The sequence below is a fragment of the Phyllobates terribilis genome, unplaced genomic scaffold (assembly GCF_046119375.1).
Source record: "Phyllobates terribilis strain yellow unplaced genomic scaffold, ASM4611937v1 Scaffold_10__3_contigs__length_209671492, whole genome shotgun sequence".
Taxonomy (NCBI): Eukaryota; Metazoa; Chordata; class Amphibia; order Anura; family Dendrobatidae; genus Phyllobates; species Phyllobates terribilis.
In genome coordinates this window covers 149,948,202-149,973,991 of record NW_027362770.1, presented here as the reverse complement: position 1 = coordinate 149,973,991, position 25,790 = coordinate 149,948,202, and the positions used below count along the sequence as shown (strand labels likewise).

The 25,790-nt window shown below is 46.9% G+C and overlaps 1 protein-coding gene across 2 annotated transcripts in view; it reads right to left on the bottom strand.

Annotated features, from left to right (window-relative positions):
• The window catches only part of ABTB3 (ankyrin repeat and BTB domain containing 3), a 322,994-nt gene that overhangs the window by 80,257 nt on the left and 216,947 nt on the right, over positions 1 to 25,790 (bottom strand). For both annotated transcript variants that reach the window (XM_073649933.1, XM_073649934.1), the window contains 6 exons: positions 21,217 to 21,395; positions 13,543 to 13,648; positions 10,804 to 10,906; positions 10,477 to 10,558; positions 7,158 to 7,226; positions 6,782 to 6,895 (listed from right to left, as the gene is read on the bottom strand). In XM_073649933.1, coding sequence (XP_073506034.1) covers positions 6,782 to 6,895; positions 7,158 to 7,226; positions 10,477 to 10,558; positions 10,804 to 10,906; positions 13,543 to 13,648; positions 21,217 to 21,395 — 653 coding nt within the window. The remainder of the gene's footprint in view (positions 1 to 6,781; positions 6,896 to 7,157; positions 7,227 to 10,476; positions 10,559 to 10,803; positions 10,907 to 13,542; positions 13,649 to 21,216; positions 21,396 to 25,790) is intronic.

Sequence of the window (25,790 nt, the reverse complement as noted above, 5' to 3'; positions counted from 1 at the left end):
CCCTATAACAGCAGTCTGGATGTGTAGTCTAGAGCCTCCCTATAACAGCAGTCTGGATGGGTAGTCTGGAGCCCCCCCTATAACAGCAGTCTGGATGTGTAGCCGGACCCCCTATAACAGCAGTCTGGATGTGTAGCCGGACCCCCCTATAACAGCAGTCTGGGTGTGTAGTCTGGAGCCCCCCTATAACAGCAGTCTGGATGTGTAGCCGGACCCCCTATAACAGCAGTCTTGATGTGTAGCCGGACCCCCTATAACAGCAGTCTGGATGTGTAGGCTGGAGCCCCCCAATAACAGCAGTCTGGATGTGGAGCCGGACCCCCTATAACAGCAGTCTTGATGTGTAGCTGGACCCCCTATAACAGCAGTCTGGATGTGTAGTCTGAAGCCCCCTATAATAGCAGTCTGGATGTGTAGTCTGGAGCTCCCCTATAACAGGAGTCTGGATGTGTAGTCTGGAGCCCCCCTATAACAGCAGTCTGGGTGTGTAGTCTGGAGCCCCCCTATAACAGCAGTCTCGTTGTGTAGTCTGGAGCCCCCTCTAACAGCAGTCTGGTTGTGTAGTCTGGAGCCCCCCTATAACAGCAGTCTGGATGTGTAGTCTGGAGCCCCCCTATAACAGCAGTCTGGGTGTGTAGTCTGGAGCCCCCCCATAACAGCAGTCTGGATGTGTAGTCTGGAGCCCCCCTATAACAGCAGTCTGGGTGTGTAGTCTGGAGCCCCCCTATAACAGCAGTCTCGTTGTGTAGTCTGGAGCCCCCCTCTAACAGCAGTCTGGTTGTGTAGTCTGGAGCCCCCCTATAACAGCAGTCTGGATGTGTAGTCTGGAGCCCCCCTATAACAGCAGTCTGGTTGTGTAGTCTGGAGCCCCCCCATAACAGCAGTCTGGATGTGTAGTCTGGAGCCCCCTATAACAGCAGTCTGGATGTGTAGCCGGACCCCCTATAACAGCAGTCTGGATGTGTAGTCTGGAGCCCCCTATATCAGCAGTCTGGATGTGTAGTCTGGAGCCCCCTATAACAGCAGTCTGGATGTGTAGTCTGGAGCCCCCCTATAACAGCAGTCTGGGTGTGTAGTCTGGAGCCCCCCTATAACAGCAGTCTCGTTGTGTAGTCTGGATCCCCCCTCTAACAGCAGTCTGGTTGTGTAGTCTGGAGCCCCCCTATAACAGCAGTCTGGATGTGTAGTCTGGAGCCCCCCTATAACAGCAGTCTGGTTGTGTAGTCTGGAGCCCCCCCATAACAGCAGTCTGGATGTGTAGTCTGGAGCCCCCCATAACAGCAGTCTGGATGTGTAGTCTGGAGCCCCCTATAACAGCAGTCTGGATGTGTAGTCTGGAGCCCCCTATAACAGCAGTCTGGATGTGTAGTCTGGAGCCCCCCTATAACAGCAGTGTGGATGTGTAGCCGGACCCCCTATAACAGCAGTCTGGATGTGTAGTCTGGAGCCCCCCTATAACAGCAGTCTGGATGTGTAGTCTGGAGCCCCCTATAACAGCAGTCTGGATGTGTAGTCTGGAGCCCCCCTATAACAGCAGTCTGGATGTGTAGCCGGACCCCCTATAACAGCAGTCTGGATGTGTAGGCTGGAGCCCCCCAATAACAGCAGTCTGGATGTGGAGCCGGACCCCCTATAACAGCAGTCTTGATGTGTAGCTGGACCCCCTATAACAGCAGTCTGGATGTGTAGTCTGAAGCCCCCTATAATAGCAGTCTGGATGTGTAGTCTGGAGCTCCCCTATAACAGCAGTCTGGATGTGTAGTCTGGAGCCCCCCTATAACAGCAGTCTGGGTGTGTAGTCTGGAGCCCCCCTATAACAGCAGTCTCGTTGTGTAGTCTGGAGCCCCCTCTAACAGCAGTCTGGTTGTGTAGTCTGGAGCCCCCCTATAACAGCAGTCTGGATGTGTAGTCTGGAGCCCCCCTATAACAGCAGTCTGGGTGTGTAGTCTGGAGCCCCCCCATAACAGCAGTCTGGATGTGTAGTCTGGAGCCCCCCTATAACAGCAGTCTGGGTGTGTAGTCTGGAGCCCCCCTATAACAGCAGTCTCGTTGTGTAGTCTGGAGCCCCCCTCTAACAGCAGTCTGGTTGTGTAGTCTGGAGCCCCCCTATAACAGCAGTCTGGATGTGTAGTCTGGAGCCCCCCTATAACAGCAGTCTGGATGTATAGTCTGGAGCCCCCTATAACAGCAGTCTGATGTGTAGTCTGGAGCCCCCTATAACAGCAGTCTGGATGTGTAGTCTGGAGCCCCCCTATAACAGCAGTCTGGATGTGTAGTCTGGAGCCCCCTCTAACAGCAGTCTGGGTGTGTAGTCTGGAGCCCCCCTATAACAGCAGTCTGGGTGTGTAGTCTGGAGCCCCCTCTAACAGGAGTCTGGGTGTGTAGTCTGGAGCCCCCCTATAACAGCAGTCTGGATGTGTAGTCTGGAGCCCCCTCTAACAGCAGTCTGGGTGTGTAGTCTGGAGCCCCCCTATAACAGCAGTCTGGGTGTGTAGTCTGGAGCCCCCCTATAACAGCAGTCTGGATGTGTAGTCTGGAGCCCCCCTCTAACAGCAGTCTGGGTGTGTAGTCTGGAGCCCCCCTATAACAGCAGTCTGGATGTGTAGTCTGAAGCCCCCCTATAACAGCAGTCTGGATGTATAGTCTGGAGCCCCCTATAACAGCAGTCTGGATGTGTAGTCTGGAGCCCCTTATAACAGCAGTCTAGTTGTGTAGTCTGGAGCCCCCTATAACAGCAGTCTGGATGTGTAGTCTGGAGCCCCCCTATAACAGCAGTCTGGGTGTGTAGTCTGGAGCCCCCCTATAACAGCAGTCTGGATGTATAGTCTGGAGCCCCCTATAACAGCAGTCTGGATGTGTAGTCTGGAGCCCCCTCTAACAGCAGTCTGGATGTGTAGTCTGGAGCCCCCCTATAACAGCAGTCTGGATGTGTAGTCTGGAGCCCCCCTATAACAGCAGTCTGGATGTATAGTCTGGAGCCCCCTATAACAGCAGTCTGGATGTGTAGTCTGGAGCCCCCTCTAACAGCAGTCTGGATGTGTAGTCTGGAGCCCCTTATAACAGCAGTCTGGTTGTTTAGTCTGGAGCCCCCTATAACAGCAGTCTGGATGTGTAGTCTGGAGCCCCCCTATAACAGCAGTCTGGGTGTGTAGTCTGGAGCCCCCCTATAACAGCAGTCTGGTTGTGTAGTCTGGAGCCCCCTATAACAGCAGTCTGGGTGTGTAGTCTGGAGCCCCCCTCTAACAGCAGTCTGGGTGTGTAGTCTGGAGCCCCCCTATAACAGCAGTCTGGGTGTGTAGTCTGGAGCCCCCCTATAACAGCAGTCTGGTTGTGTAGTCTGGAGCCCCCTATAACAGCAGTCTGGTTGTGTAGTCTGGAGCCCCCCTATAACAGCAGTCTGGTTGTGTAGTCTGGAGCCCCCCTATAACAGCAGTCTGGTTGTGTATTCTGGAGCCCCTCTATAACAGCAGTCTGGATGTGTAGTCTGGAGCCCCCTATAACAGCAGTCTGGTTGTGTAGTCTGGAGCCCCCTATAACAGCAGTCTGGATGTGTAGTCTGGAGCCCCCTATAACAGCAGTCTGGTTGTGTAGTCTGGAGCCCCCTATAACAGCAGTCTGGTTGTGTAGTCTGGAGCCCCCTATAACAGCAGTCTGGTTGTGTAGTCTGGAGCCCCCTATAACAGCAGTCTGGATGTGTAGTCTGGTGCCCCCTATAACAGCAGTCTGGATGTGTAGTCTGGAGCCCCCTATAACAGCAGTCTGGTTGTGTAGTCTGGTGCCCCCTATAACAGCAGTCTGGATGTGTAGTCTGGAGCCCCCTATAACAGCAGTCTGGATGTGTAGTCTGGAGCCCCCTATAACAGCAGTCTGGATGTGTAGTCTGGAGCCCCCTATAACAGCAGTCTGGATGTATAGTTTGGAGCCCCCTATAACAGCAGTCTGGTTGTGTAGTCTGGTGCCCCCTATAACAGCAGTCTGGATGTGTAGTCTGGAGCCCCCTATAACAGCAGTCTGGTTGTGTAGTCTGGAGCCCCCTATAACACCAGTCTGGATGTGCAGTCTGGAGCCCCCTATAACAGCAGTCTGGTTGTGTAGTCTGGAGCCCCCTATAACACCAGTCTGGATGTGCAGTCTGGAGCCCCCCTATAACAGCAGTCTGGATGTGTAGTCTGGAGCCCCCTATAACAGCAGTCTGGATGTGTAGTCTGGAGCCCCCCTATAACAGCAGTCTGGTTGTGTAGTCCGGAGCCCCCTATAACAGCAGTCTGGGTGTGTAGTCTGGAGCCCCCCTATAACAGCAGTCTGGGTGTGTAGTCTGGAGCCCCCCTATAACAGCAGTCTGGTTGTGTAGTCTGGAGCCCCCCTATAACAGCAGTCTGGGTGTGTAGTCTGGAGCCCCCCTATAACAGCAGTCTGGTTGTGTAGTCCGGAGCCCCCTATAACAGCAGTCTGGATGTGTAGTCTGGAGCCCTCTATAACAGCAGTCTGGATGTGTAGTCTGGAGCCCCCCTATAACAGCAGTCTGGTTGTGTAGTCCGGAGCCCCCTATAACAGCAGTCTGGTTGTGTAGTCTGGAGCCCCCCTATAACAGCAGTCTGGGTGTGTAGTCTGGAGCCCCCCTTTAGCAGCAGTCTGGATGTTTATCCGGACCCCCTATAACAGCAGTCTGGGTGTGTAGTCTGGAGCCCCCCTATAACAGCAGTCTGGATGTGTAGTCTGGAGCCCCCCTATAACAGCAGTCTGGGTGTGTAGTCTGGAGTCCCCCTGTAACAGCAGTCTAGATGTGTAGTCTGGAGCCCCCTATAGCTGCAGTCTGGGTGTGTAGTCTGGAGCCCCCCTATAACAGCAGTCTGGTTGTGTAGTCTGGAGCCCCCTATAACAGCAGTCTGGGTGTGTAGTCTGGAGCCCCCCTATAACAGCAGTCTGGGTGTGTAGTCTGGAGTCCCCCTATAACAGCAGTCTGGATGTGTAGTCTGGAGCCCCCCTATAACAGCAGTCTGGGTGTGTAGTCTGGAGCCCCCCTATAACAGCAGTCTGGTTGTGTAGTCTGGAGCCCCCTATAACAGCAGTCTGAGTGTGTAGTCTGGAGCCCCCCTCTAACAGCAGTCTGGGTGTGTAGTCTGGAGCCCCCCTATAACAGCAGTCTGGGTGTGTAGTCTGGAGCCCCCCTATAACAGCAGTCTGGTTGTGTAGTCTGGAGCCCCCTATAACAGCAGTCTGGTTGTGTAGTCTGGAGCCCCCCTATAACAGCAGTCTGGTTGTGTAGTCTGGAGCCCCCCTATAACAGCAGTCTGGTTGTGTATTCTGGAGCCCCTCTATAACAGCAGTCTGGATGTGTAGTCTGGAGCCCCCTATAACAGCAGTCTGGTTGTGTAGTCTGGAGCCCCCTATAACAGCAGTCTGGATGTGTAGTCTGGAGCCCCCTATAACAGCAGTCTGGTTGTGTAGTCTGGAGCCCCCTATAACAGCAGTCTGGTTGTGTAGTCTGGAGCCCCCTATAACAGCAGTCTGGTTGTGTAGTCTGGAGCCCCCTATAACAGCAGTCTGGATGTGTAGTCTGGTGCCCCCTATAACAGCAGTCTGGATGTGTAGTCTGGAGCCCCCTATAACAGCAGTCTGGTTGTGTAGTCTGGTGCCCCCTATAACAGCAGTCTGGATGTGTAGTCTGGAGCCCCCTATAACAGCAGTCTGGATGTGTAGTCTGGAGCCCCCTATAACAGCAGTCTGGATGTGTAGTCTGGAGCCCCCTATAACAGCAGTCTGGATGTATAGTTTGGAGCCCCCTATAACAGCAGTCTGGTTGTGTAGTCTGGTGCCCCCTATAACAGCAGTCTGGATGTGTAGTCTGGAGCCCCCTATAACAGCAGTCTGGTTGTGTAGTCTGGAGCCCCCTATAACACCAGTCTGGATGTGCAGTCTGGAGCCCCCTATAACAGCAGTCTGGTTGTGTAGTCTGGAGCCCCCTATAACACCAGTCTGGATGTGCAGTCTGGAGCCCCCCTATAACAGCAGTCTGGATGTGTAGTCTGGAGCCCCCTATAACAGCAGTCTGGATGTGTAGTCTGGAGCCCCCCTATAACAGCAGTCTGGTTGTGTAGTCCGGAGCCCCCTATAACAGCAGTCTGGGTGTGTAGTCTGGAGCCCCCCTATAACAGCAGTCTGGGTGTGTAGTCTGGAGCCCCCCTATAACAGCAGTCTGGTTGTGTAGTCTGGAGCCCCCCTATAACAGCAGTCTGGGTGTGTAGTCCGGAGCCCCCTATAACAGCAGTCTGGATGTGTAGTCTGGAGCCCTCTATAACAGCAGTCTGGATGTGTAGTCCGGAGCCCCCTATAACAGCAGTCTGGATGTGTAGTCTGGAGCCCTCTATAACAGCAGTCTGGATGTGTAGTCTGGAGCCCCCCTATAACAGCAGTCTGGTTGTGTAGTCCGGAGCCCCCTATAACAGCAGTCTGGTTGTGTAGTCTGGAGCCCCCCTATAACAGCAGTCTGGGTGTGTAGTCTGGAGCCCCCCTTTAGCAGCAGTCTGGATGTTTATCCGGACCCCCTATAACAGCAGTCTGGGTGTGTAGTCTGGAGCCCCCCTATAACAGCAGTCTGGATGTGTAGTCTGGAGCCCCCCTATAACAGCAGTCTGGGTGTGTAGTCTGGAGTCCCCCTATAACAGCAGTCTAGATGTGTAGTCTGGAGCCCCCTATAGCTGCAGTCTGGATGTTTAGCCGGACCCCCCTATAACAGCAGTGTGGATGTGTAGCCGGACCCCCTATACCTTCCTTCTCGTACCTTGGCATGGTTATAAATATCCACACAGTTTTCCGTGTTGATGCTTTTTGCACAGATGATCTCACAGTGACGCTGCAGAGCTTCCAGGTGGAAAAACTTGCTGGCAGAGAGCAGCTGCGAGAGAGGGAGAAAGAGGTGCGGAAGGTGGATGAGCAATTCATGGCGGGAGGGGAAGAATCGCTGCATTAATAAACTAATGTCATGCAATAGGACTGAAACTAAACGAGGTAAATATGTCACCAATACCGGATCATCAATCATAAGGAATATGACACGGTGATGGCGCCACGTCTGTCTTATCAACTGCGGCTAAATGGTTTCTCTTCTAAACATCTGCGAATTGCTCATTGACGACAAATAACAATGCGCCTCTTACCTCCATGATTTCGTTATTTTTAATGAGGAGTGACTCTGTACCGCCACAGTACAGGTACTGCATGACCAGCTAGAGAGAGAAAAACAGACACATTGTAACAAAAACACTGCTTATTTTATTAGACTGACCGGTAAAAGGAGCTCTCATGATTTAAAGGGGTATTCCCATCTCCAAGATGCTATCCCAATATGTAGTAGGTGTAATAATAATAATATTAGCAAACACATCCAATTAGAAATGTAGTATAGTTCTTCTGATTAGTCATGTACAGGGCATTACAGTAGCTTAGGTATCCATGGTACGATCACTCATATAGTGACAGCTGTTAGTGATCATCGCCATGGACACCTAAGCTACTGCAATGCCCTGCAGATGGGGTAAGCGACATAGCTTATCAGAAGAACTATACTACTTTTCTAATTGGAGGTATTTCCTATTATTATTATTAGTATTAGTATTGCACCTACTACATATTGGGATAGGATCTTGGAGATGGGAATACCACTTTAACATTAAAAAATAATTTTTTTTGTACAGAAACAGCGCCACCCCAGTTCACAGGCCTTATCTGGTATTGCAGCTCAGCCTCTTTCATTTAAATGGGAGAGTTGCAATACCAGACATGGCCTGAGGACAGGAGTGGCGCCGTTTTGCTGCTGTCAATGTCGGGGATACACCTACATGGGGAATTATGTAACGACCGCTCACTTTAGTCAGACATTTCCAGGAGGAGTAACAGAGGCACAATATTAAAAAAGATGCTGTAGAATGGTTAATTTCATGGGAGAAACAAAACTAGACATATCAGGCAGGAGGCCTCAGAGCACAAATAAATGGCTTTTTTTCATGACAAATCGAATTTCCTGGCCGAATTTGAGAAAATTTGCTGAATTTAAATTTTGGCAGCTTTGTTCATCACTATTACTTACCATATCGGCAGGGCATGCAGCATTTATAAGACCGTTAGTAGGACCTGCTTTCACTTCTTGCTTTGACTTTATCAGAAGGACTACTTCTAGCCACCACTAGGTGGAGCTCACTGCATACAGATGTATACACCTCCCATTGAGTACATGAGGAGTTAGCTCCATCTAGTGGTAGTAGGTAGTACAGCATGCAGCCAGAATTAAGTAACTTATCCTACTTTATGGTGCTCACAGTAGAGGTACGGTCTGAGTTTGTTATGGCACCCGGATTTCTCTTTTTTTGTAAACGAGAAATCAAATAATGGGAATAAGGACTAATTGAGGGTCCATGGTAGGAAATTATCCCAGCAATAGGAAGGAATAGGGGGGGTGTGATGATATACTTTGCCAGGGTCTGAATAGACTATCAAAATGTATTGTACAAGGATGGCTGCATTAATCCTGGACTTCAGTGGGGATATTGCATAATACATAATTGATGCCGGCTGCTCAGACTATGTGCTATTATTAATAGGATGTGCATAATTCATAAACCATTGTAACCTGATATGTCAAATTATATTAAAGTAAATCTTACATTAAAATGTCAAAATGTTCTTTACAATAAATTGCTGCCAAATATAGAGGAATCCAATGTACGGCAGTCAGTGTGCTCACATCGACAGTGATCCGCACCCCTGGGCGGTAGAGCTGATGGGCTTCCTTCCTATCACTTTGACTGTAATATTCTCAGTGTGGAAGGGTGATAAGTGACTAAGCGGCTGGGAACCCTCGAGTACTACCCTAATGCTTGAATAGTCAGGCTGCCACTGCTAAAGTTATTCCTTAAAGGGTTATTCTCACCTTCATACAGTAGATGGATATTGTAAAAACGAGCACTTTTGCAATTTACTGTTAATTAAAATTTGCATCCGTTCCTGAGATATTAACATTTTCCTTTTGTTTACAACTCGTTGCCTGGGAGACCAACCATTGCTGTTGTCCAGTTCGTAAAATTATTCCTTAAAGGGTTATTCTCATCTTCATAAATGGATATTGTGTCGGACAGTGCTTGTAAAAACAAGCACTTTTGTAATTTACTGCCAATTAAAATTTGCATCCGTTCCTGAGATATTAACATTTTTCTTTTGTTTACAGCTTGTTGCCTGGGAGACCGACCATTGCTGTCGCCCAGTTCATAAAATTATTCCTTAAAGGGTTATTTTCATCTTCATAGATGGATATTGTGTCGGACAGTGTTTGTAAAAACAAGCACTTTTGCAATTTACTGCTAATTAAAATTTGCATCCGTTCCTGAGATATTAACATTTTTCTTTTGTTTACAGCTCGTTGCCTAGGAGACCGACCATTGCTGTTGTCCAGTTCGTAAAATTATTCCTTAAAGGGTTATTCTCATCTTCATAGATGGATATTGTGTCGGACAGTGCTTGTAAAAACGAGCACTTTTGCAATTTACTGCTAATTAAAATTTGCATCCGTTCCTGAGATATTAACATTTTTCTTTTGTTTACAGCTCGTTGCCTGGGAGACCAACCATTGCTGTCGCCCAGTTCATAAAATTATTCCTTAAAGGGTTATTTTCATCTTCATAGATGGATATTGTGTCGGACAGTGTTTGTAAAAACGAGCACTTTTGCAATTTACTGCTAATTAAAATTTGCATCCGTTCCTGAGATATTAACATTTTTCTTTTGTTTACAGCTCGTTGCCTAGGAGACCGACCATTGCTGTTGTCCAGTTCGTAAAATTATTCCTTAAAGGGTTATTCTCATCTTCATAGATGGATATTGTGTCGGACAGTGCTTGTAAAAACGAGCACTTTTGCAATTTACTGCTAATTAAAATTTGCATCCGTTCCTGAGATATTAACGCTTTCCTTTTGTTTACAGCTCGTTGACTAGGTGGTCGGTCACCAAGGTAACGAGTTATAAACAAAAGAAAAGTGTTAATATCTCAAGAACGGCTGAAAATTTTAATTAGCGGTAAATTGCAAAATGGCTTGTATTCACAAGCAGTATCCGAAAATACCCATTTATGAAGATGGCAAAAGAAAACCCTTTAATTTTTTTTTATCTCTTTAAAATTTACTTTTTTTTATGGATATTACTAATTTTTCACATTTCATTTGTCATGTTTGGGGAAAACAAATTTACAAAACAGTGGTCCAAGGGTGAATGGGGAATTTCTAGAGTTTTCCAGCATTATAAAATTCTGGTTGCCTGCAGCCACCACTAGAGGGAGCTCTGGGTAGACAGATTTACATTCCATATAAATTCCTATGCAGTGAGCTCCCTCTAGTGGTGGTTTATTACAAGGATTTAATAACTAAAGCATAGAAGGGTCTATTCTGTCATTTTCTGCCCGCATACATTATTTCTCACATGTTCACATACCTGAAAGATGTGATATTTCACATAGTTGATTTCAATGCAGCTGTTTTCTGCTGTCGACTTGTTTGTGAGAAGAGCTTTAAACCTTGAAAAACAATTTAAAGAAATCATGAAGCAAGACATGACACGTAGGATCAGCGATGAGGAGCGTATGTTATACCAAAATACTCAAGAAATGCAACATATGGCTGCAATTTTATTACATCTGATTGGTCGGTTATTGCTTCTCATGTTTTATACTCTAGTCACATCCCAAGCTGCATTCAAAATCTGTCCAGCTTTCTTTTAGCACTGGCCATCTTTACCTCTCTCCTTTTTTTTTTTTTTTACCTTGGGGATGCCGTGAATAGCAGCACTTTGTGTGCATAGAAGGGTCTTCCTTCCACAATAAAGGTGACATCCGACATTTCTTTGTTATTAAGGAAGTGAGGATCTACGAAGAAACAAAAAAAAATATTATTTGTGGCATAAGGAGCTTCTAATTAAGAGAGCGTTCTCCTGAATTAATCAAAATATGAACTTTTTTTTTTTTTTCAAGAAACGGCGCCACTCTGGTCTGCTGGTCGTATCGGGAATTGCAGCTCGGCCTCATTCACTGGAATGGGAATAAACTGCAATACCAGACTCAGCCCATGGACAAAAGTGGCGCTGCTTCTAACGGGTGGCCCTAAAGCCATGATAAAAACGAAGCTGTTTGACGTCACCCCACTTTTAGCCACCTGTTGACCCCGTATCATTTTCATCTCTTACAACTGTGAGGACCACAAGTTTTCACTACTTATTGAAATGGGGATGAAACAATTGGCGCCCTCTCTCGTCGGGTTCAACATGAGACACATGGGATCATTTATGGTGCCTACACTCTTGATGGTTTCACAAGCATGGTCAAGAACAAGAAGTATTGAAATCTGAACCGGTCAAGATGGCATACCTCAAGATTGGGTGAGGCAATGGCCCAAAAGAAAAATAAAGGGGTTGTCCCACCTATCCAAAAATGTATGTGTGATCACGAGGGGTGAGGGTACTGAGAACAGAGGGCCTATGTGTGAATGGAGTGATAGTGACCATGTGCGACCACCACCTCCATATAGACAGTAAATAGAGCAGTGGTTGGAAGTGGTCATAAAGGGACAATAACCAAATGTGGCCTTTCGGTAAGGTCCTCTAGGATGAGATAGAAGGACACTTGATGGTTTTACAAGCATGGTCAAGAACAAGAAGTATTGAAATCCGACCAGGTCAAGATGGCATACCTCAAGATTGGATGAGGCAATGTCCCGAAATAAAAATAAAGGGGTTGTCCCACCTATCCAAAAATGGATAATACATGTATGATCACGGGGGTTGTGGGTACTGAGAACAGAGGGCCTGTGTGTGAATGGAGTGATAGTGACCATGTGCGACGACCACCTCCATATAGACAGTAAATAGAGCAGTGGTTGGAAGTGGTCATAAAGGGACAATAACCAAATGTGGCCTTTCGGTAAGGTCCTCTAGGATGAGATAGAAGGACACTCTTGATGGTTTCACAAGCATGGTCAAGAACAAGAAGTATTGAAATCAGACCAGGTCAAGATGGCATACCTCAAGACTGGGTGAGGCAATGTCCCAAAATAAAAATAAAGGGGTTGTCCCACATATCCAAAAATGGATAATACATGTATGATCACAGGGGGTGGGTACTGAGAACAGAGGGCCTGTGTGTGAATGGAGTGGTAGTGACCATGAGCGACCACCAACTCCATATAGACAGTAAATAGAGCAGTGGGTGGACATTGTCATAAAGGGACAATAACCAAATGTGGCCATTCGGTAAGGTCCTCTAGGATGAGATAGAAGGACTCAGAGTAGTAAGGAGCCATCATACAGTATAAAGGGGTATGCAACTTTCAGGTCCTCCAAACTGACCCTATAGAGAAAATTGACCCATCACCGCCATTCTTTTTGAGTTAGAGAGATGACAACATAAATTTGGGTCATCACTAAAGCCAAAGAAGAACTTCTCTTTTTTTCTCCTTTTTCAGCTTTTATCCATGAATTGTACCGCCACTCACCTGAAGTGAGGCCAATCAATACCAGATCAATAATCCTCACGTCTACAGAGCAATTCGTAAAAATGGTGGGAGATCAAAGTCTCTGTATTCGCCTGGATGGACAAGACCTATATATGGAAGTTCTTCCTACAGATCTTTGTGATTAGCGAATGCAGCCCTTCAACATCAATTAAACTCCGCCTGTCATTGTAAGAATCTTTGAAAAAGCCGCTTATCAATATAAATGAGATCTGCATTGTGGAGCAAATGTTCCAGCCGGGCATAGCAGGCATGATGTAAAAGTACGGAGACGTGTTACATATGGTGTAGACTACAAATGAGCTCCAAGAGCCCGGTTGGTTCATCTGTTTATTTGCATTTCTTTCATTTTTTTTTAATTTTTAGTGTAACTAGTGCACAAGAAATGCAAATATCCTCTTCAGAGAGGAAGAGAACTAGAACTCTAGCGCCACCTATTAAGGGTAGTAATCCTAAAAGTCCATATCGACCCTTTAAAGAGACTTGCCGTATAAATCAGGATAAAAAGGCAAACCAGACACTCAATTTGCTGAAAGGTGTTTGGGGGTGTTTGCCCCTCATCAGTGCAAAGCTGGAGATCAGAGTTGGCTGTATGAGAGGCTTCAGACTGGGCATCTAAGTGGAGAACGTTTCTTCTTAAGGAGAGTCCCAAGTTGGCGTAATGAGACTTATAAGAAAGAGACTAGAGAAACGTTCCTCCTTATACCTCATGTCAGAGGCCTCTCACCTAGACAAATCAGATCTCCTGTTTTGCACTGATGAGGGGCATACACCCCGAAACATTTCAGCAAATTAATAGTCTGGCTTGGCTTTTTATCCTAAGTCATGTGGAAAAGCTTGTTAAAGAGTCAACATAGACTTTTACAATTGCTACCCTCAGAAGAGGCAAATTACGTATTTAAATTCTCAGAGGAGCATTGCATGACCAATAAGTCTCCTTACGCCTCATGCCAATGCACAAGAAATATGGCTACGTTTTGAGTTCACGAACGCTTACCCAGCCGGGACGTCTGTTTCCGCTTTATCTCAGTCAGCTTGGGGATGGGGTAAGGGCCGTAGCACTGGCTGAAGATGACGGCCAACTGTTGGCTGATGACCTCGTTCTGTAATGAAGAGGAGACCATTTCTATTATACGAAACATGATCCACGTCCCGATGTTTTGACCTGCATGTCATAGAGATATGTCAGAAGATTGAATTGTCGGGAGGTCGTAAACTGAGACTCCCCTTGGATTTGAGCCCAAGCTTATGCTGATTGTGATGTGATTAGATCAGTTCAATAACCTTCAGTAAAAGTTTTCGTAGAAAAAAAAAGTACTCTATGGCAACATGCTGTTTATGATATTTAAACCCGATTACTTAATTTTTGTGATTTTTCTTTTTTAAATATTAAATTGTAGCTTAAATTGTTTGCCCCGGTTAAGTTGACCTTCTTCTTGTCCCGTAATCTTACATTATGAAGGTCAAGTTAAAAGTCAACCTGTGGGTTCTCCCTGTCAACTTCATGCCAAGAATAATTCCGGACTTGTAGGTGAGGAATTAAGTACGGCATGATTTGAAGGAAGCAGGTGAGAAGAACCACCATTGTGTTCTCCACGATGGAAATCTGAAGGTAGTCAGCTCAGAACTAGAAGATAGTTGTCAACTCGTTCGACCAACATCTATTCCGTCAAATGCCCCCCATTCACTTGCAAAGGGGAATAACCCATCGGCTTATGTATCTTAACAACAAAAGATCAGGCATATTGAGATCAAACATGCCCAATCCTTCTTCCTCTCGACATCTGACATTTGGTGGGGAATCGGGACACATTCGCACGCATTAGAAGGTCAGCCATTCCTGACTAAATCAGTGTAAGGAAAGGCAATGGGAAGGTAGAATACACATAATATTCCGGTTGTGGGTTGAACATTTCATATCTAAGATGACCATTATCCACTAGTCATGGCAAAGATGACACAAATTATTATTTTTTTGGAAATGCAAGACTTGAGACATTGTTCAACTCCTTTTCTATGCGACTCCTTAGCACAGACATGGTCTTTGGTTGAGTTCCGGAGGGTCGGGCTGGTCCATGAGAAGAAAACATGGCTCGGACTCTGGATGTATATAACAAGGTACATGACGATCTTCAGTAGACAACCAGAAGCAGACATTGGAGATCACTTTTTGTTAATCATTTCTTTGCATTTCATTTAAAAAAACTTACTACAGCATAGCCGCCAACAGTCAAGAATTTGCCCTATGTGGAAAGAGTGTGGCCCTCCAGTATAATTTACTCTGTTTGGTCTACCTTATTGTTCTCTCTGCTGAGCCCTTACTACTGCCTCTAGTGGGTCTTCCGTATCACTGCCTCTGGTTGACCTTCCGTATCACTGCCTCTGGTTGACCTTCCGTATCACTGCCTCTGGTGGGCCTTCCATATCACTGCCTCTGGTGGGCTTTCAGTATCACTCCCTCTGGTTGACCTTCTGCATCACTGCCTCTGGTTGGCCTTCCGTATCACTGCCTCTGGTGGGCCTTCCATATCACTGCCTCTGGTGGGCTTTCAGTGTCACTCCCTCTGGTTGACCTTCTGCATCACTGCCTCTGGTTGGCCTTCCGTATCACTGCCTCTGGTGGGCCTTCCATATCACTGCCTCTGATGGGCCTTCCATATCACTGCCTCTGGTGGGCTTTCAGTGTCACTCCCTCTGGTTGACCTTCTGCATCACTGCCTCTGGTTGGCCTTCCGTATCACTGCCTCTGATGGGCCTTCCATATCACTGCCCCTGATGGGCCTTCCATATCACTGCCTCTGATGGGCCTTCCATATCACTGCCTCTGATGGGCCTTAAATATCACTGCCTCTGGTGGGCTTTCAGTGTCACTCCCTCTGGTTGACCTTCTGCATCACTGCCTCTGGTTGGCCTTCCGTATCACTGCCTCCGGTGGGCCTTCCATATCACTGCCTCTGGTGGGCTTTCAGTGTCACTCCCTCTGGTTGACCTTCTGCATCATTGCCTCTGGTGGGCCTTCCATATAACTGCCTCTGGTGGGCCTTCCATATCACTGCCTCTGGTGGGCCTTCCATATCAATGCCTCTGGTGGGCCTTCCATATCACTGCGTCTGGTGGGCCTTCCATATCACTGCCTCTGGTGGGCTTTCAGTATCACTCCCTCTGGTTGACCTTCGGCATCACTGCCTCTGGTTGGCCTTCCGTATCACTGCCTCTGGTGGGCCTTCCATATCACTGCCTCTGGTGGGCTTTCAGTGTCACTCCCTCTGGTTGACCTTCTGCATCATTGCCTCTGGTGGGCCTTCCATATAACTGCCTCTGGTGGGCCTTCCATATCACTGCCTCTGGTGGGCCTTCCATATCACTGCCTCTGGTGGGCTTTCAGTATCTCTGCCTCTGGTGGGTCTTCCGTATTATTTCTTCAGGCAGCGCCTTAGTATAACTTTCTCCTGTGGACCTTCAATAAAATTTCTGGTGGTCTTTTAGCATCCTTTCCTCTGGTGGACGTTTGGTGTCTTTTGCTCTGGTGCGGCTTTAGTATCCTTTCCTCTCATGGGTCTTTAGTATCCTTTCCTCTCGTGGGTCTTTGCTATCCTTTCCTCTCGTGGGTCTTTGCTATCCTTTCCTCTTGTGGGTCTTTGCTATCCTTTCTTCTCGAGGGTCTTTAGTATCTTTCCTCTCGTGGGTCTTTGCTATCCTTTCCTCTGGTGGTTCTTTAGTATCCTTTCCTCTGGTGGGCCTTTGGTATCATTTCCTATGCTGGGCCTTCAGTATTATTTTCTTTAGTCGTCGTTCAGTAACATTTCCTCTGTTGTGTCCATTTCAATAATATTTCTTCTGTTGGCTTTCCTTCCTTGGTGGGTCCAATCTTCTGAGATCCAGGTGGATTGTATGTAGGCAATGATCTATTTTGTCCATCTCCCTTATTCTTTCTTAGGTTCTTGATGACACAAGTAAACTTTTATTCTTTTTTATTTTCCTACTCACTAAAGCGATGAAATCGATGAAGCATTGAACGTCTCCCAATACTTCTGCTCCTTCCCCGTGGCGTCGGCCTCTGCGGAGTTCTTCTCATTGTCAGCTATAGTAAGGATGATTACATTTCACTCCAGAGTACTGGTACTCATTACCACCATGGTCGGTGTAATTAAAAACAATCAGCATCTTGCTGCAGCTCTGAGGTCTGTAAGATCTATGGAAGGAAACTGATCTACAAAAGGGTTTTATTTTCAGAGTAGATGAAGGCTTTTCCTCAGTAGACCGGAATGAAATGAAGGAAAGAATAAAAAGCCCCATCAGACTAAACGCTGGGAGATCTGCCAAGAATAAACTTGGAAATTGCATTTAAAATCACAGCTGTGAAGTGAACTTTGGGAAACCCTGGGCGAGAAGGAAAGTTACGTCCTTGGGGGCCAGTAATGAGACGATTGCAGAGATGACGGGATCGGAACGAGGCAAGATCCTGATATGTGAGCTGAATTCTTTGCAGGAGATACATCTGCCTCCTATTCAGTCCCATTCACTCCTCGCTCACGTACAGTGGGGTGAGCCGTGAAGGATTTCTGCATGAGGTCACCGCACACTCATTTATGAAAAATAGTTAAGACTTAACTATCATAACATCTAAAACTAAGCTGACACCTTGACAGCCTTAGATCTAGGAGAAAGACAAAGGAATGACCAGATGTTGAAACGGAAGTGGCATCATAGGTGAAGTGGATGGGCAGCGGGGCTGCAGTTCTCATGTAGGATACAACTTTGGAGCCCTCTGTGCCTGCATGTATTGTGCCTGCTGTGCCCCCATATATTGTGCCTGCCGTGTCCCCATATGTATTCTGCCTGCTGTGCCCATATGTATTGTGCCTGCTGTGCCCATATGTATTGTGCCTGCTGTGCCCATGTACTGTGCCTGCTGTGCCCCCATGTATTGTGCGTGCCATGCCCCTATATATTGTGCCTGCCGTGCCCCCACGTATTGTGCCTGCCGTGTCCCCATGTATTGTACCTGCCGTGCCCCAATGTATTGTGCCTGCTGTGCCCCCATGTATTGTGCCTGCTGTGCACCAAGGATAGTGCCTGCTGAGCCCATTTATTGTGCCTGCTGTGCCGCCATGTATTGTGCCTGCTGTGCCCCCATGTATTGTGCCTGCTGTGCCCCCATGTATTGTGCCTGCCGTGCCCCCATGTATTGTGCTTGCTGTGCCCCCATATATTGTGCCTGCTGTGCCTCCATGTATTGAGCCTGCTGTGTCTCCATGTATTGTGCCTGCTGTGCCCCCATGTATTGTGCCTGCTGTGCCCCCATGTATTGTCCCTGATGTGCCCCCATGCATTGTGTCTACTGTGCCCCCATGTATTGTGCCTGCTGTGCCTCCATGTATTGTGCCTGCTGTACCTCCATGTATTGTGCTTGCTGTGCCCCCATATATTGTGCCTGCTGTGCCTCCATGTATTGTGCCTGCTGTGTCTCCATGTATTGTGCATGCTGTGTCCCTATGTATTGTGCCTGCAGCGCCCCCATGTATTGTGCCTGCTGTGACCCCATGTATTGTGCCTGCTGTGCCCCCATGTATTGTGCCCTCCATGTATTGTGCCTGCTGTGCCCCCATGTATTGTGCCTGCTGTGTCTCTATGTATTGTACTTGCTGTGCCCCATGTATTGTGCCTGCTGTGTCCCCATATATTGTGCCTGCTGTGCCCCCATGTATTGTGCCCTCCATGTATTGTGCCTGCTGTGCCCCCATGTATTGTGCCTGCTGTGTCTCTATGTATTGTACTTGCTGTGCCCCATGTATTGTGCCTGCTGTGCTCCCATGTATTGTGCCTGCTGTGCCCCCATGTATTGTGCCCTCCATGTATTGTGCCTGCTGTGCCCCCATGTATTGTGCCTGCTGTGCCCCCATGTATTGTGCCCTCCATGTATAGTGCCTGCTGTGCCCCCATGTATTGTGCCTGCAGCGCTCCCATGTATTGTGCATGCTGTGACCCCATGTATTGTGCCCTCCATGTATTGTGCCTGCTGTGCCACCATGTATTGTGCCTGCTGTGTCTCTATGTATCGTACTTGCTGTGCCCCATCTATTGTGCCTGCTGTGTCCCCATATATTGTGCCTGCTGTGCCCCCATGTATTCGTCCTGCTGCCCACTTGGAGGGATAATCTCTTGCCCATGTCAGCAACAAGGTCACTAATATCTCCACCTGTTGGTACAATCGGCAATGGCACAACAGTCCTAATCCCTGACATGTCCAGTTCTCTCTACGATGTGTCCTTCTTCACCTTCTCTCTTGGCTCAAGATGAGTGGAATGAAATGGGCAAAGTTTTTTTTCAAAGTTTGACATCTCATGTGACTCAACTTGGGACATCTCAAGCTAATATGAAAGTTGAGGAAGGGCCCATCCAGTGAAAACTCAATTACCAGCCCATGGAGCTCCACAGACCTGCACACGGCCACTTGTCTTCATTTACAGACCCGAGTCACCTTACACAGCGCCAGGTCAGCAGATAAAGCAATTAGCCGAGAGATTTATGTAGCGCAGCCACATCAGAGAATTCCCTAATTCATGACTTGGTCCTGAAGGTGGCACCTAAGTCATTTTTCATCAGTGGTGGAGCAGCCTGTTGTGTGATGAGGTGGAACCAGATGAGGCTGTGATTATACTATTTCGGCACAAGGCACATAAAATGTTTTTCTTGGCACAAAAACTCGATGACTTGTCAGGTGGTCAACCTGGACGCGAGCGCCAATGTCCACTGAGACTAAAAGATCAGAGCTGATCAGAAACCTATAAGGAATGAAAGTCGGTCAAGATGGAAGCAAGAAGTGATCAGGAATGACTGCGGCTGTGGGATTTTAAGGTTGGTTTGTGTCTCTAGAGGAGATGCATAAAAGGTTTCCTATACTTCCACCTCCCCAAACTGTGGACTAACGGATATGATCCTACTGGAATTCCAAGGTTCAGTTATCCAGGTGGGGGGTTCATAGTACAGGAGGAGGAGGTGAGCTGTGATATCACCCATTGTAAATGTTGGATCCTGTGTTATCTACTGTATATAGAGGTGTTATCAGTTATTGTACAGGAGGAGGAGGTGAGCTGTGATATCACCCATTGTAAATGGTGGATCCTGTGTTATCTACTGTATATAGAGGTGTTATCAGTCATTGTACAGGAGGAGGAGGTGAGCTGTGACATCACCTATTGTGAATGGCGGATCCTGTGTTATCTTCTGTATATAGAGGTGTTATCAGTCATTGTACAGGAGTGGGAGGAGGTGAGCTGTGACATCACCTATTGTGAATGGTCGGTCCTGTGTTATCTACTGTATATAGAGGTGTTAGCAGTCATTGTACAGGAGGAGGAGGTGAGCTGTGACATTACCTATTGTGAATGGTGGATCCTGTGTTATCTACTGTATATAGAGGTGTTATTAGTCATTGTACAGGAGTGGGAGGAGGTGAGCTGTGACATCACCTATTGTGAATGGTGGATCCTGTGTTATCTACTGTATACAGAGGTGATATCAGTCATTGTACAGGAGTGGGAGGAGGTGAGCTGTGACATCACCTATTGTGAATGGTGGGTCCTGTGTTATCTACTGTATATAGAGGTGTTATCAGTCATTGTACAGGAGGAGGAGGTGAGCTGTGACATCACCTATTGTGAATGGTGGATCCTGTGTTATCTACTATATATAGAGGCGTTAGCAGTCATTGAACAGGAGGAGGAGGTGAGCTGTGATATCACCTATTGGGAATGGTGGATACTGTGTTATCTACTATATATAGAGGTGTTAGCAGTCACTGTACAGGAGGAGGAGGAGGTGAGCTGTGACATCACCTATTGTGAATGATGGATCCTGTGTTATCTACTGCATATAGAGGTGTTATCAGTCATTGTACAGGAGGAGGAGGTGAGCTGTGACATCACCTATTGTGAATGGTGGATCCTGTGTTATCTCCTGTATAGAGGTGTTATCAGTCATCGAACAAGAGGAGGAGGTGAGCTGTGAAATCACTTATTGTGAATAGCGATTCCTGTGTTAATTACTGTGTATACTGTAGAGGTGTTACGTTTCAAGGTAATTATGCCTGTAATGATAATGTGACTGCTGAAAACTCATCCATACAGAACAAGATGTGAGAGTTTGGTGTAAGGACTAGTGGCCACTGACTTTTTATATAGCTAGACAGTGATATGAAAAATTAAGAGTTAAAGAAAAAAACAATTACAAATAATTTAAAAAATACTTATAATAATATGTTTAACATGTACAGGCCTGATTTAAACAATAGGTCATTTTCTTATGACTTGTTCTATTTTACTACACCTTCACAGCTATTAATAATCCATCATAGTTGTCGCTAAAAAGTATATGTATAGCAGTGCGGGATGGGCCTCACCAGTCAGGGGTCCCCTTAGTTTTTGGTCAGGTTCAGCTGGTGAGGCAGTTTTTAGAAAGGTGATCATAAACTGAGCAGGCCTATTTAACTAAAGATATTTCTGGTTTCGCAAAAGAATTGTCTCCTTTTGGGCGTATCTTAATATAATATATGAAGGGTAAACGGGTAAATTGAGAAACAATTTTGAGTTGGTTATTTTTTCGTCGGACATCGCCATGTTCTGGATGGTGAATCACCTGAAGAAGCCCTGAGGTGAAACATACTACATACCTTGCTTGCTTTCAGGATCTCAAACATGAGGGGCAGGCCCTGTGTGATCAGCTCTTCCGTATATTCCTCCTCCTGGATAGACTTGAACTCTTTGAGTAAACACTGGATCAGCGGACGTCTATGTTGGTGAAATGAGATTCGCAAAGATTCCAGCCAAGTGTGAAGAGTCCACGGGACACCTACAAGAAAATATCATAACGTCTCACCATTTTATAGGTTAATAAGGCTACCGATCGGCATTTTAGGTGGGTGTCTAACCCCCAAAAACAACGTAAGCCTATCCCGTTGAGATGGTGTACAAAAGCAGTCCATGACCAGTAGAGTGGGACACCTCTCTATCTGGACTCCTACCTAATTTGCTTTGGCAATGGCCCCCTGACCAGAAAGATGTCTTTAGACTACGGTCAGCAGATGCCACTGATCTCGACAGGATCCAGGGACAATTTAATGATTATGGGCAGCCCCACTGTCCTCTGTCGCTTGATGTTGAAAAACCTTACGGGTGGCCAAACAATGGATATATAAGCCAAACCTGACAATTTTGGCAAGAATAGGCAACCATCAACTGTATATGGGGACCTCCCGACTCTCTGATGGCAGATGCATAATTGACAACTGTCCCGGATGTACCAGGACTATTGGGCTAAAGAGTGGCAGGGTTTATGGTAACCCTGCCCAAAATTGTAGGTTTTCAGCTGATTGGAGGTATTAATAGAAGGGGTGTGGGTGTTCTTGGGAGGGGTGAGGGTGTAATTGGGGGCAACATTAAAATCTACCCAGAAATGTTGGCAACTATGCAGACTGGGAAATGAGGAAAAGGCAGTTGGATTTCATGTGCACGATCCTTTAGTTTTTGGGCAAATAAGCTGCCGCCTAGTTAAAATGCACAATTCCTTATTCAACAAAGATGAAAAATGCAAAGTCAGTAGTTTCTGGTGGCTGCTTATCCTTGTCCTACATAGGTAATACATAAGCATGCCAGATTTCTTCTAGTAACGGGCAGCATTACTGTTGTGACTGTCTTGAAAACGATGTATGGAATAAAGGGCTCATTCATACGTCAGTTTTTCTGATGAAACTCTGAAGACACTCTGACAACACTCTGACTAAACTCTAAAGACACTCTGACCAAACTCTAAAGATACTCTGACTAAACTCTAAAAAGACACTCTGACCAAACTCTAAAGACACTCTGACCAAACTCTAAAGATACTCTGACTAAACTCTAAAAAGACACTCTGACCAAACTCTAAAGACACTCTGACCAAACTCTGAAGACACTCTGACCAAACTCTAAAGACACTCTGACCAAACTCTGAAGACACTCTGACCAAACTCTAAAGACACTCTGACTAAACTCTAAAGACACTCTGACCAAACTTTGAAGACACTCTGACCAAACTCTAAAGACACTCTGACCAAACTCTAAAGACACTCTGACCAAACTCTAAAGACACTCTGACCAAACTCTGAAGACACTGACTAAACTCTAAAGAAACTATGATCAAACTCTGAAGACACTGACTAAACTCTGACGACACTCTGACCAAACTGTGACGACACTCTGACCAAACTCTAATGACACTCTAACAAAATGCTAGACACTGAAATCAAACTCTAACCAAACTCTGAAGACATTGTAACCAAACTATGAAGATACTTTGACCAAACTCTTTCACAAACTATGAAGACACTCTGATCAAACTCTAAAGACACTCTGACGACATTCTGAACCAACTCTGAACACACTCTGACCAAACTCTTACCAAATTCTGAAGACACTCTAACTCAGGGGTCCTCAAACTTTTTAAACAGGGGGCCAGTTCACGGTCCCTCAGACCATTGGAGGGCTGGAATATAGTTTTTAAAAAAACTATGAACAAATTCCTATGCACACTGCACATATCTTATTTTGTAGTAAAAAAAACAATACAGGAACAAATACAATATTTAAAATGAAGAACAAGTAAAGTTAGATAAACCGGTATTTCAATAGGTAGGTAACTGTACCCAATAGGCAGCATAGGTCCCCAATAGGCAGGTAAATGTCCCCAATAGGCAGGTAAATGTCCCCAATAGGCAGCATAGGTCCCCAATAGGCAGGTAAATGTACCCAATAGGCAGCATAGGTCCCCAATAGGCAGGTAAATGTCCCCAATAGGCAGGTAAATGTCCCCAATAGGCAGGTAAATATCCCCAATAGGCAGCATAGGTCCTCAATGGCCAGGTAAATGTTCCCAATAGGCAGGCTGTTTCCCCCTTATAATGCCATATGCAGACTGTTCCACCCCTTATAATGCCCCATGCAGGCTGTTCCCCCCTTATAATGCCCCATGCTGGATGCCACCCCCCATATAATGCCCCATGCAGCATGTCACCCCCCCATATAATGCCCCATGCAGCATGTCACCCCCCCATATAATGCCCCATGCAGCATGTCACCCCCCCCATATAATGCCCCATGCAGCATGTCACCCCCCCATATAATGCCACATGCAGCATGTCACCCCCCATATTATGCCCCATGCAGCATGTTACCCCCCCATATTATGCCCCATGCAGCATGTCACCCCCCCATATTATGCCCCATGCAGCATGTCACCCCCCCATATAATGCCACATGCAGCATGTCACCCCCCATATTATGCCCTATGCAGCATGTCACCCCCCTATATTATGCCCCATGCAGCATGTCACCCCCCCCCCATATTATGCCCCATGCAGGATGTCCCTTTTCCCCCATATAATGCCCCATGCAGGATGTCCCTTTCCCCCCCATATAATGCCCCATGCAGGATGTCACCCCCCATATAATGCCCCATGCAGGATGTCACCCCCCCCATATAATGCCCCATGCAGGATATCACTCCCCTGTCTTTATAATGCCCCATGCAGCATGTCACCCCCCCCATATAATGCCCCATGCAGCATGTCACCCCCCCATATAATGCCCCATGCAGCATGTCACCCCCCCATATAATGCCCCATGCAGCATGTCACCCCCCCATATAATGCCCCATGCAGCATGTCACCCCCCCAAATAATGCCACGTGCAGCATGTCACCCCTCATATAATGCCCTATGCAGGATGTCCCTTTCCCCCCATATAATGCCCCATGCAGCATGTCACCCCTCATATAATGCCCCATGCAGCATGTCACCCCTCATATAATGCCACGTGCAGCATGTCACCCCTCATATAATGCCCCATGCAGGATGTTCCTTTCTCCCCCCATATAATGCTCCATGCAGGATGTCACCCCCCCATATTATATCCCTTGCAGGATGTCACCCCCCCCCCATATAATGACCTATGCCTCCATACATTAAAAAAAAAAAATCCAATACTCACCTCACTTCTCACTTGCTGCCGCTGCTCTACTCTAGTCTGGACTCCAGCGTTGTCGGCGTCTTCCCGTTCAGCGCTCCCTGTGACGGCTCAGGGGAGGGCGCGGTGTAAAGACGTCACCGCGCCCTCTGACCTTAGACGTCACAGGAAGCGCAGAGCAGGAAGACAGCGGATCTGCAGAGGCACAGGGAGAGGTAAGTATCCGCCTGCCGGGGCCCTGAGCAAGCGGGGAAGAAGGGCGGGCGCTGACACCGCTCTCCTCTGCTCCGCCCATAGCCCGGCGGGCCGGATAAAAGTCCTCCGCGGGCCGCATGTGGCCCGCGGGCCGTAGTTTGAGGACCCCTGCTCTAACTAAACTCTGAAGACACTTTGACCAAACTCTAACGAAAAACACTGATGAAACTTGGACCAATTTTCTTGTAAGAGAAAATCATGTATCTGTGCATGACCCCTTAGGCCCCTAGGCAGTAGCCCCTTTAGCCCTCCCATTGGAGGCATTAAATATTTCCTATAAAGCAAAGTACAAATAACCCTTAGCAATGTTTAGGGATCAATTTTTAGGTAACACATTGAATTCCACATGTAGACCTACGGTGGATATTAAAGCTGGAATGGAGTGTCCTACTTAGCTTGCCACCAAAGCTGCGCGGCCGAACAAGTATTTTTAGCCTGGAAAAAAAGCTGTAACTAAACAAAGCATCAATCTATTCACAGTATTCTGCTCTTTATTATTTCTTGTGCTACCAACGGTGGCGAAAGTGTCTTATCCTCCTCCGGGAAGTTCCATTTCTCCGCACAGCAGGGCGTCAATTTAAACACCTCTGACACCGGCTCTGGTTTTCTTTTAATTCTTAAATCTTCAATTACGAGGGTTCGTGGATTGTACTAAAAGGCAAATTACATCTAGCGAGCGGGAAGGGGGGTTTAAACGATACATGTAACGGAGGTAGTGGAATTAAATTATGCGGCCTCGCTTCATTAACCATTACTGAGGCCTGGACAACTGAGCTGCCTCCTTCTCTTGAATGGTGCAAAAATATAGAGCGTATGTTACAATCAAACCGTAGCTCTGCCCAAAAATTACCCGACACTGATAAAAACTTATTGCAGCCTAAAGATGTGTGATTCAATGCTATCCAAGGAGTAGGGTTCTCTCAAAACTTCTGATGGGTCATCAGGGGCTGACTGTCCATTTGGGAATTAGGGAACCCCCTTAAACTCATTG